This window comes from Doryrhamphus excisus, linkage group LG14, assembly GCF_037039965.1.
Source record: "Doryrhamphus excisus strain RoL-2023G ecotype Guam linkage group LG14, RoL_Dexc_Guam_v1.1, whole genome shotgun sequence".
NCBI lineage: Eukaryota > Metazoa > Chordata > Actinopteri > Syngnathiformes > Syngnathidae > Doryrhamphus > Doryrhamphus excisus.
Window position 1 is genome coordinate 2,188,058 of NC_136370.1, and position 12,161 is coordinate 2,200,218.

Here is a 12,161-nt window from a genome sequence, read left to right on the forward strand (position 1 = left end):
ATTCATGTTCATGTTAAAGGTTAAATAACTGTTAATAGTTATCCTCCCTATCCGTGTGGAAGTGGTAAGTTTTTTATATGGATGCTGTATGGTATCATGTACCCAGAAAAAATTATTACGTTTGATTCATGTTTATGTTAAAGGTTAAATAACTGTTAATAGTTATCCTCCCTATCCGTGTGGAAGTGGTAAGTTTTTGGCTATTTAAGTTGAAAGGAAATAACTTGAAGGCTAGCGTTTAGGTCGCTAGCGCTCTAGTTTGCGAGTTAGCATGTGTCTCAAGACCCTGCAGTTGCGCAATATGTTTTTTGGGTGAGGAACTCAAACCTAAATCAGCACTTAATACGAGACCGTAACCAAAATAGCTTTTTAACATGTTGGCGCCAAGTGAAGGTCTATGATTAGGATTTGTGTGGTCTTCCGTTGTGACGACGAACCCGCCTCTGGTCCAATGTTTTGAAGCAGAAGTAGCCCCTCCCACATGTTGCCGACATTAAAAGCTGAAGAACATCTCCGTTTGAGAAGCTTTTCTGGTTTCATGGGAAGAAAATGATGTGCTTGGTTCTGGTGTTGTCTTGGCCAGGTACTTGACGGTGGAGATGTTTATCGTACTACTCTGTGCTCATCTTGGTTCTCCGATTTGTTGTCCAGGTATCTGCTGGGGCTTGGAAGTGCATCAGTCTCCTTCTCAGGTCCTCGGAAAAAGTTCTGACAACATCCAGATCTTCTGCAGCCACAATCGCAGTGACTATCGAGCGATGCTCTGGTACCAGGTTCCTCCCTCAGACACGAGCATGAAACTGGTTGGAATATTGTCCTTCAAGAATGCTCTTCTGGAGACGGCGTATAAAAAAGATTTTAGTATATCAGGAGATCTGAGCGGGGACGGCGCAAAGAAGGCTTCTCTGACTATCCGGGGTTTACAAGCGCAGCACGGCGCAGCGTATTACTGCGCAGCCAGAGAAGCACGCTGACACAAGCAAGCACCAAATTTGACAAAAAGAACATAATCTTGATCTATTTGTGGTTTCCGATACGCACCTGCCTCGGAGCTTTTATTTCCGCTTTATGGAAGCTAACCTCCATAACAGTCAACGCTCTGGATCCAAATTCATTGATGTCTGACCTCTAAACACAAGGTCGTTGGCCGTGAGACAGGACAAGCAGGACAAATATAAGTAGGAACATAATGGAAGGCAATGACGGGATTGGACACGGGACTGATGAACCGAGAGCTGATTGGCTGCAGGAGGGAATCTTCAACTTAAGGTCACAAGGAGAGGGCAAGGACGTAAGGTTGTGAGGAAGCTTAAGACGGTACGAGGATACAAGGCGGAGATACACCGGTTGACTGTGAGACAACCGATTGGACAACGGAAGACAAGGATGTGATTGGCCAGGAGACAGGAAGGACGTTGGAGGACAACAAAAGGTCACATGATGGCACAACAAAAAACAAGCAAACAGCGCCCCCTTCCTCTGTTGCCGATGGAGTGACTTCCTGTGTGACTTCCTGCCCCTCCTTGCCAGACACAATCGGCCACAAAGAACCTGTTTTGGTGGCCACGTTCAACATGAAGGCTCAGTCTTCATCCCTCATGGTCTTCTTCACCAATGTCCTCTGCATGACAGGTAAGGCTGCACCTGCCGGATCCCGAATGTTTTTATGTCTCTTCAGAGACCTCTACTTGTGCCGTCGTGTCTTCAACACCTTGGTGTCTTCTCAGGAGTCCAGCTGAGCCCAAACAAAACGGTCTTCCAGGCGCCTCACGGAGTCTTCAGGAAAGAGAACGACCAAGTGACACTAAGTTTCCGCCACCGGATGCAGAACTACGACACCATCCTGTGGTACCGGCGCTTGGCCGGCACCGCCGCCCTGGAGTTGATCGCCTTGGTGAACTACAAGGAGCCCTCAGTGGTGGGGCACTTGAGGAGCCGCTTCAACGTGAGTGGCGACGGTGAGAAGATGGCTCACCTTCACATCCTCAAACCGATACGCAATGCTGACAGCGGCCAGTATTTTGGTGCGACAAGTACCCACAGTCGTAAAGACCACTACGGACCACTATGGACATCCCTCATCTCCATCCGAGTGCGGCTATGGACATCCCTCATCTCCATCCGAGTGCGGCTATGGACATCCCTCATCTCCATCCGAGTGCGGCTATGGACATCCCTCATCTCTATCCGAGTGCAGCTATGGACATCCCTCATCTCCATCCGAGTGCAGCTATGGACATCCCTCATCTCCATCCGAGTGCGGCTATGGACATCCCTCATCTCCATCCGAGTGCGGCTATGGACATCCCTCATCTCCATCCGAGTGCGGCTATGGACATCCCTCATCTCCATCCGAGTGCGGCTATGGACATCCCTCATCTCCATCCGAGTGCGGACTTAGTTTCATTATGTCTCAGCCTGAAGTCCGGTCATCCGCATCACTTTGGGCGTGCCTCAAGGCTGTGTCCTGGGGCCCCTCATCATCTACCTCCTACATTTGGTGAAATAATGTCCATTGTATTGCTTTGTGGAAAACACCCAGCTCATCCCGGTTTCATCCCATCTGCTCCCAAACTCCCAAAGTCACTCCCACCAGACCAGTTCCAGACCCAAAACCCACTTGTTCAGGACTTCTACTGGGATTTGACTTTGCCATTCTTAAATAAGTGGATTGCTCTTGTGTCCAATAATAAAGCCTCTTTCATAGATCAAATGTTGTTCTATAAGAACTAGGATGTGTCTTTCTACAGTCTAGGTCAACTTCTGCTGTCAATGTCAACCTCACCAAGACCTTAAGAATCCTGCTCAACGTGGTTTTGACAGTCTGGGCTTTTAGCTCCGTGGTTCATGCGCTCAAGTCGGATTCTTGCAGGCCTTCAGCGGGGGCCTGCAAGCTAGTTATAATACGGCCCAAGTATCCACTGACAATGCTAAGCTATTATGCCATCATATGTTGTGCTATAGCAGCATAGCATAGCATTATATGATGGGATGCTATGTTGTGGTAAGTACTCAGAGTGGAGATGCATGCAGAGATATGGAGCTGCACGGAGAGAGGGGGGGCATGAGAGTGGTGGTGGTGGGCGGGGAGGGAAAACCATGAAAAAACCTGCTGCGGGTTTTTGAGCAAAGCGTTCACACTGTGGGTACAGGGGGCCACGGTGATACAAGGCAATGGGGGCGCTGTACAAAAACCCCCTCCCATTAGATCCACTGTGTGCACCGCTGGCAGGGGGCCACATCTAACAGGACGGCACCAATTGATACACTGAAGTCACCATAAAGGAACAGACCACGGCCCAATATTTGCAGAGCTTTTCATGCTAGTCTGGATGATTGGACTGCTTTTGGTCTTTTCAAGGATGAGGACTTGGGACTTGATGAGGATGGCAACAGAGGTGAAGCCCTCTTTGGAAAAGGGACAAAAGATGGAAAAGTATCATGAAAAGTTTGGACTATTACGGCCAAGAATCACTGGGAACTACGGACAGCCTGGACAAGGGACCAAAGGGATGATTTTGCCAAATGAGTTGGCTCCTACGAGGTCTTCTTGGGGAATTGAACAAGAAGTGTTTTGGGTGAGGATGCTTTGCAATGATTTCCTGATGCTGAGCCGCTGACACCGTGGGACGTATGACGCCTACTTTGGCCAGGGTATAAAAGGGACCGTTCTCGGTGGGTAAGACCACACCGACTTTGGTGCCGGAACACGGTTCAGCAGAACAAGTCGAGATAAGGAACTGAAAACGGTCCAGTGGGATCAAACTGAAGTTGGGAATAATACGTAGTCGTTCCGAGATGTTTGGGGTACCAGACACATGTACTGTGACGCTTACAGTTCTTCCGAAGTTTACTTTGGTGCCGGAACAAGGCTAACAGTTCTAGGTAAGACACCAGAACAAGTCCATGTTGGGAAGTTCAACGCTTCCTGAGTCTGACCAGCCAAAGTTGGAGAACGTGTGGTGGTGAAATGGCTTCTTTAGAGCACAAAACAGTTGCCCTGTGACAAGGCTAACAGTTCCAGGTAAGTCATTGGAAGACATGTAAACGCTCCCAGAGTCCAACAAGAAATCTAACAAGAAAACGGTTTTCAATGAACAAAAGATCATCCTAGTTTGTTGCATGAGCCAACCACAGTGTGGAACAGTTATGACCGAGCATTCTTCGGCGCAGGAACAAGGCTAACAGTTCTGGGTAAGACTCCGAAACAAGTCCGTGGAAGCAATGGAAAAGCTTCAAGAGCCTTTAAAGAAAACTCTTTTCAATGGAGTTCAAGTTGGGAAAAATAGAGTAGTGTTGTTAGCGGTTAACAAGGTTAACAGTCCTAGGTAAGACACCAGAACTAGTCCATGTAAGGAATTTAAAGGCCTCCAGAGTCTGGAACTGTTTTTACATTGGAGGGAAAAAAAGAGCGTGTTGTTTGGTACACAAAAAAAGAGTCGCAATGTTTGGTACACGAGACAACCGCACTGTGAATAACTACGATGAAGTTTTCTTTGGTGGCGGAACAAGGTTAACAGTCCTAGGTAAGACACCAGAACTAGTCCATGTAAGGAATTTAGAGGACTCCTTCATGTCAAGGGGTTTTCTATCAAACTAGAGTCTTTGCGGGCGGTTGGGGATACTGCTTGTGGTTCTTGTGAAGCTTCCTTTGGTGCAGGAACAAGGTTAGCAGTCCTAGCTAAGACCCCATCCAAGGCTTTCCAAGTCAAGTGGATTTCTGTGATTCCCGCAGGATGTCGGTGTTGCTACGACGTTAGTGTTCATGTTGACAAACGGGGGCCATATTAGCACGAGTACAGCAGGTGCAGGCGATGAGGCGGGTGCGGCGTGCATGGATGTTGCCTTCAAGGGGCTCAGACAGAAAGATAAGAGAGGCCAGCGGAGGAAAAAGAGCTTTCTGTCGTGGCTGCAAGGCTCTGTGCTCCTACAACCAAGCTTTTTTCGCCGCGGGGACCAAACTCAGCGTTTTAGGTAAGAAAAGCTGAGACCCAAATCCAAACGTGTCGGCTATGGACTCTTGGAAGCTATTTTAGTGGATGGAACGGACGTGTTGGTTGTTAAGGTTCCTGCTAAAGTACAAATACTTCTTGTAATCAAACATTTGGCTCTCAGCTTCTTTTTCATATCTGCTCATGGAAACTCTGGGCACGTCCGATAAAGTCTTCTTCAGGACATCATGTGACGGAAGCGGCACGCCGAGATGCCGCCTGTGACTTCTTTGTGTTTGCTTCACGTGTGGTAAACCAGCACAAACTGTCACTCTTTTTGTCTTTTTCACATCAATGTGAGCAGCTCCGTGTCTACACGCGTACGTTGGCGGCGTGAGGGAAGAAAACGCCAGGAAATACGCTGCTGGGGGTGAAACACCAAAAAAAAAAACAACAACACGTGGAAGTATACGGCTAAAATGGACGGCGAGGACGACCTTGAAATGTGCTAAATGAACTTGAAAATCATTCCGGCATAAATGCTCTTTTTATCTCCGTTACATGCTTCCTTGTCACAACATGAATGCATATGCGCATCTCTGCGGGTGGAGGCGGGGCCGCTAGAATACACACACAGTGCGGAAGCGTGGAAAGTAGTAGAAATTGGATTTTTTTTTGGTGAAAGTAACGTTCAATCTCATGTCAAAATCATCCCCGACTAGTCAGCTGGCGGAGGACTATGGCGACAGGAAGTAGGTTAGGTTTACTTGGAATGAAATAGCCGCCAATGGTCGGGAAAGCCGGTTAGTTGGCTTGATTGACGGCTCTGAAATGGGAAAGGTGGACATCAGGTTTGTGGAAGACTCAAAGGCCCCAAATGAGGTGACCACCAGGAAATTGTCTTTCCAAAAGCACACATGCTAGCATGCTAGCTTGAGTGACGACTCCCATGGAAAAGACGTGGTGTTTTCCCAAAAAGCTTCTTGGAGATGGACCCCACGTTCATCCACGACTAAATTGTAAAACATGTCCATCCATCTTCTAGTCTGCTTGTCCTAAAAACGTATCCCAGCTTTGAGGGAAAGCTGATGAAGGAGGCTTCCAGAAAGACGGAGGTTATGTTGGACTGGAGTGTTTTCCAGAAGATGTACGTCAGGATTGTGGTGCTTAGTGATGGTGCTAGAACTTTAGGACCACTCCTTTCTGTGTTTTCTCCAAACCTAAGAACCCGACCTGAACATCACGCCACCAAAGGTGACCTTGCTCAAACCTTCGCCACACGAGTGCAGCGACCACAAGGACGCCGAGAAGAAGAAGACTTTGGTGTGCGTGGCCACCGGTTTCTATCCGGACCACGTCAGCGTGGTGTGGAAGGTCAACCAGAAGGAGGTGAGCAGGGGCGTGGCCACAGACGCCCAGGCCCTGCGGAGCGGGGACCACTACAGCATCACCAGCAGGCTGAGGGTCCCGGCCGGCCGCTGGTCCGACCCCGACACGGACTTCACGTGCGTGGTCCGGTTCTTCAACGGGAACAAAACGGTGGACTATCCCGCGTCCGTCAACGGAGAGAAAGGTCAGTTCCGTTTCCCATGGTCAGCAATCGTCTTCCCTTCCTCACGTCGGCATCTTCTCCTCGCTTCCAGGCTGGGGGGAGGAAGGCGCCGTGACACGAGGTCTGTCCGCTCGCCTGAAAGCTTTCACACGCCTCGCTGCTTTCTAAACCTTCTCGTCCCGCTGCAGAAAACTTCCTGAAGATCTCGCAGAGCGCCAAACTCTCCTACAGCGTCCTCATCGCCAAGAGCTGCGTCTACGGAGCCTTCGTCTTCTTGCTGATCTGGAAGCTTCGGGTTGGTTGGACCCCATGCTGCCTTCCATCTGGCTTCAAACACAACAAGAGCATATTTATTTGGGGGATGTTCTATTTGGCCTCCTGGTTACTTCACGGGACGTGGAGGACATGCGTGACATCATATGGACGCCGTATATGTATCATATCTTTATTTACATTCACTAGTTACTCATCACTCAGCAACTGACCACACCACCTTTCTTAAAGCTACACACCACCTTTTTACCTCGCCTTCTCAGGTTCTGGGGGACTTTAGAGGTGTGGACCGTTCAACCTATGAGGTTCTGGGGGACTTTAGAGGCGTGGACCGTTCAACCTATGAGGTTCTGGGGGACTTTAGAGGTGTGGACCGTTCAACCTATGAGGTTCTGGATGACTTTAGAGGTGTGGACGGTTCAACCTATGAGGTTCTGGATGACTTTAGAGGTGTGGACCGTTCAACCTATGAGGTTCTGGATGACTTTAGAGGTGTGGACCGTTCAACCTATGAGGTTCTGGTGGACTTTAGAGGCGTGGACCGTTCAATCTATGAGGTTCTGGTGGACTTTAGAGGCATGGACCGTTCAATCTATGAGGTTCTGGGGGACTTTAGAGGTGTGGACCGTTCAATCTATGAGGTTCTAGATGACTTTAGAGGTGTGGACCGTTCAATCTATGAGGTTCTGGTTGACTTTAGAGGTGTGGACCGTTCAACCTATGAGGTTCTGGATGACTTTAGAGGCGTGGACCGTTCAACCTATGAGGTTCTGGTGGACTTTAGAGGCGTGGATTGTTCAATCTATGAGGTTCTGGTGGACTTTAGAGGCGTGGACCGTTCAACCTATGAGGTTCTGGGGGACTTTAGAGGCGTGGACCGTTCAACCTATGAGGTTCTGGGGGACTTTAGAGGCTGAACCGTTCAATCTATGAGGTTCTGGGTGACTTTAGAGGCATGGACCGTTCAATCTCTGAGGTTCTGGATGACTTTAGAGGTGTGGACCGTTCAATCTATGAGGTTCTGGGTGACTTTAGAGGCTGAACCGTTCAATCTATGAGGTTCTGGTGGACTTTAGAGGCATGGACCATTCAATCTATGAGGTTCTGGTGGACTTTAGAGGTGTGGACCGTTCAATCTATGAGGTTCTGGGTGACTTTAGAGGCGTGGACCGTTCAATCTATGAGGTTCTGGTGGACTTTAGAGGCGTGGACCGTTCAATCTATGAGGTTCTAGATGACTTTAGAGGCGTGGACCGTTCAACCTATGAGGTTCTGGGGGACTTTAGAGGTGTGGACCGTTCAATCTCTGAGGTTGTGTGACTTTAGAGGCGTGGACCGTTCAATCTCTGAGGTTGTGTGACTTTAGAGGCGTGGACCGTTCAATCTCTGAGGTTGTGTGACTTTAGAGGTGTGGACCGTTCAATCTCTGAGGTTGTGTGACTTTAGAGGCGTGGGCCGTTCAATCTCTGAGGTTGGAGGTGTGGACCGTTCAATCTCTGAGGTTGTGTGACTTTAGAGGTGTGGACCGTTCAATCTCTGAGGTTGTGTGACTTTAGAGGCGTAGAATGTTCAATCTCTGAGGTTGTTTGACTTTAGAGGTGTGGAATGTTCAATCTCTGAGGTTGTGTGTGACTTTAGAGGTGTGGACCGTTCAATCTCTGAGGTTCTGGTTGACTTTAGAGGTGTGGACCGTTCAATCTCTGAGGTTGTGTGACTTTAGAGGTGTGGACCGTTCAATCTCTGAGGTTGTGTGTGACTTTAGAGGCGTGGACCGTTCAATCTCTGAGGTTGTGTGACTTTAGAGGCGTGGACCGTTCAATCTCTGAGGTTGTGTGACTTTAGAGGCGTGGACCGTTCAATCTCTGAGGTTGTGTGACTTTAGAGGCGTGGACCGTTCAATCTCTGAGGTTGTGTGACTTTAGAGGTGTGGACCGTTCAATCTCTGAGGTTGTGTGACTTTAGAGGCGTGGACCGTTCATCTCTGAGGTTCTGGTTGACTTTAGAGGTGTGGAATATTCAATCTCTGAGGTTGTGTGACTTTAGAGGCATGGGCCGTTCAATCTCTGAGGTTGTGTGACTTTAGAGGCGTGGAATGTTCAATCTCTGAGGTTGTGTGACTTTAGAGGCGTGGAATGTTCAATCTCTGAGGTTGTGTGACTTTAGAGGCGTGGAATGTTCAATCTCTGAGGTTGTGTGACTTTAGAGGCATGGGCCGTTCAATCTCTGAGGTTGTGTGACTTTAGAGGCGTGGAATGTTCAATCTCTGAGGTTGTGTGACTTTAGAGGCGTGGAATGTTCAATCTCTGAGGTTGTGTGACTTTAGAGGCGTGGAATGTTCAATCTCTGAGGTTGTGTGACTTTAGAGGTATAGTGTACTAACGCTGGCATTCCCTGGTGTGTTTGTTTCAGGTCTCCTCGAGGAAAAGCGGCTAAAGAAGGGAAGCCCTTTCTGTTTGATTGCTCTGCTATTGATTGTGTGACCTGTTTGCTGAATAAAAGTATTCCATGGTACCAACTGTGTGCTTCGGTTGTCTTATCTGGTTGATGAGACGGTAGATGCTGGTTACATAATCTATAAGATACAGTATGGCACAGCATCCATTGATTTACATTCAACTATAAACATTCTTGTTGTGAGTTCTAGCAACATACTATGATCATGTTAGAAGTTCCAGGAAGTTCATATTAGATTTTCAACATTAACTTTTCACTGAAACATAGCTTGATTGTGTATTTGGGATTTCTTTTTGATGTACTTTTCATTTTGATGGTTCATTATTTACACAGTTAAGTGACATTTTACCATAAACTATATTATATACATGAATTTCATTTTATTTTAATTTTATTCTGCAAATATTTAGCATGTCAGAGGTCATCAAAATTTCTAGTTTGCACTGAAACTCACTTTAAAATAATTAATATTGCATGTACAATCAGGTGTTTTGTATTATATGCAGCTTTTTACATTTGGTATAAATCATGTTCATTTGTATTTAGACTTGTTTTTTTATTTTAATAAAATAAAAATAAAATATAAGAAAATAAAATATATTTTTTTATATTTTAACTATTGTGTACTTCCCTTTCAAACATGAATTTATGTTATTATGAAATACACACCACATTCACTGTGTAATATCAAGGCTCTAAATACAATATATTAAGTTCTATGTGATGTATTTCTATAATGCCTCATATTAACTCACTAGCAAGATCTCATAGTGTATATACTGGTCATATATTTCATCTTTTATATTGTTTATTTTTTTATATTGTGTATTTTTGTACTGCTCAACTGATTCTGATTCAACTGATATTCTTGCTGTTGTGCAATGCAAAGGCATATCTTATCTTATAAAAAACTTCTATGATAAAATATTTCAATGTTATTCCGTTGCTATTTAAACATACTAGATTGTCCCTCTACTACTTTAACTTTGTTATTGAGCGTATTCAGGTAAGAAATGAAGTCAAAGATGTTAAGCGACTCAAAGGTTAGAGGATAGAGGATGTGGTCGCTCGCTGCTGCTTGCAGAACGACGCACAAACGACGCACAAACTTTCCAGTCACCGCAACCTCAGGCTTGCACTATGCACCTGCACACACACACACACACACACACACACACTTGGCGTTGCAATACACACCTGAGAGCAAAGTGCTGGCACGACGTCTACTTGCATATCAACCCACGCACGTATACGTCGACTGTTTACTCAGAGCCGGTGCAGGAAACGTGGATGTACAACACTTGCATCGCTTGTTGCCGTGCAAAAACACAAAAGCCAGGTCGCCATCTTACTGATGTTTGTCTCGCGTGCTGCTGTTGCAAACAGGAACAAACAAGCATCAAACACAAGCAGTGGTGTGAAAACGTGCTTGCCCTCTTCCCGATTGCTTTGATTTTTGTCAGCTTAAATGTTTCACATTTTTTTACACAAAGTGTAAAAAAAAAAAAAGAAAATGCAATTTTTAAATGAAAGCTTTTATTATGAAAGGAGAAAAAACATCCAAAGCTCCATGGCCCTGTGCGAACAAGTGATTCCAATACGTCTGGAAAATACACATAAAGCCATTTCTAAAGCTTTAGGGCTCCAGCCGACCACAGTGAGAGCCATTATGCACAATTTCAGAAAACATGCAACAGTGGTGAAGCTTCCCAGGAGTGGCCGGCTTACCCAAATGATCCCAAGAGCGCAGTGACGACTCATGCAAGAGGTCACAAAAGACCCCGCGACAGCGTCCGAAGAACTGCAGGCCACATTTGCCTCAGTTCAGTTCAGGAGTCCACCATAAGTAAGACACTGGGGAAAAACGGCCTGCATGGTAGAGTTCCAAGACCAAAACCAATGCTGAAAAAGAAGTCTCAATTTTGCCAGAAGACATCTTGATGATCCTCAAGACCTTTGGGAGAATACTCTGTGGTCTCCGTGGAAGGTGAGTGTCCCTTCACATACAGAAAAATATTGCGGTGGTAGTGTGATGGTCGGGGGCTGTTTTACTGCTTCAGGACCTGGAAGACCTGCTGTGATAAATGGAAGCATGAATGCTGCTGACCAGGAGCAGAACTGTGACCTCCAGTTGAAAGCAACTTGGGTTGATCCAAAACGCACCAGCAAGTCCACCTCTGAAGGGCTGAAGAAAAACCAAATGACGACTTTGGAGCGGCCTAGTCCAAGTCCTGACCCGGATCTTATTAAGATGCTGTGGTATGACCTTCAAAAGGCTTCATGATTAAAAAGCCTCCAGTGTGGCCGAATGACAACAATTCTGCAAAGACAGTTGTTGCTGCCAAGGGTGGGGTGGGGGCCACTTTTACACCCGGGGCCATGGAGCTTTGCATTGTTTTCCTCTATTAATAATAAAAAGCTGCATTGAAATGATTGTGTTGTTGATTGTGTACAGCAGGGCCCGCAGGCCAAATGTGGCCCGCAGGACACCAGTTTGAGGCCCCCGCCTTGATATGAAAGTTTAATGTTTAAAGTTTGATATGGATGCTGTATGGTATCATGTTCCCAGAAAAAATTATTACGTTTGATTCATGTTCATGTTAAAGGTTAAATAACTGTTAATAGTTATCCTCCCTATCCGTGTGGAAGTGGTAAGTTTTTGGCTATTTAGTTTAAAGGAAATAACTTGAAGGCTACCGTTTAGGTCGCTAGCTCTCTAGTTTGCGAGTTAGCATGTGTCTCAAGACCCTGCAGTTGCGCAATATGTTGTAAATAAAAAGAGTATAAATGTGACTATAGTCGTGTTTTGTCATGTCTACAGGGCTCTAATAATGCTTTGTTCATTTTAATCTGAAAAAAATAATTTATATGTGGTTTCTTAAGTTTTTATTAGTTGCAGTTTTATTATTATTATTATATTTATTTATTACTGATTGATTTTCTTTATTCTT

The 12,161-nt window shown here is 46.1% G+C and overlaps 1 protein-coding gene and 1 gene segment (V, D, J or C); both read left to right on the forward strand.

Annotated features, from left to right (window-relative positions):
* The first annotated feature begins 552 nt into the window (after positions 1-552).
* LOC131132376 (immunoglobulin kappa variable 1D-13-like) lies at positions 553-974 on the forward strand. The segment is given in 2 exon segments: positions 553-583; positions 652-974. Coding segments are annotated over 2 exon segments (354 nt in total).
* A 291-nt stretch (positions 975-1,265) lies between these two features.
* LOC131132661 (uncharacterized) lies at positions 1,266-9,267 on the forward strand. The gene is made up of 8 exons (XM_078796339.1): positions 1,266-1,632; positions 1,728-2,389; positions 2,751-2,857; positions 3,815-3,885; positions 6,157-6,504; positions 6,575-6,604; positions 6,672-6,778; positions 9,166-9,267. Exons 1-8 carry the CDS (start codon positions 1,575-1,577, stop codon positions 9,187-9,189), a joined length of 1,407 nt encoding a protein of 468 aa, XP_078652465.1. The 5' UTR covers positions 1,266-1,574; the 3' UTR covers positions 9,190-9,267.
* Positions 9,268-12,161: the final 2,894 nt, after the last annotated feature.

Bases quoted from the DNA above. Each gene is read 5' to 3' on its own strand.
- LOC131132661 (XM_078796339.1), top strand. From the start codon at position 1,575: ATGAAGGCTCAGTCTTCATCCCTCATGGTCTTCTTCACCAATGTCCTC. The intron at 1,633-1,727 runs GTAAGGCTGCAC...GTGTCTTCTCAG, and splicing joins CAATGTCCTCTGCATGACAG to GAGTCCAGCTGAGCCCAAAC. The intron at 6,505-6,574 runs GTCAGTTCCGTT...CCTCGCTTCCAG, and splicing joins GTCCGTCAACGGAGAGAAAG to GCTGGGGGGAGGAAGGCGCC.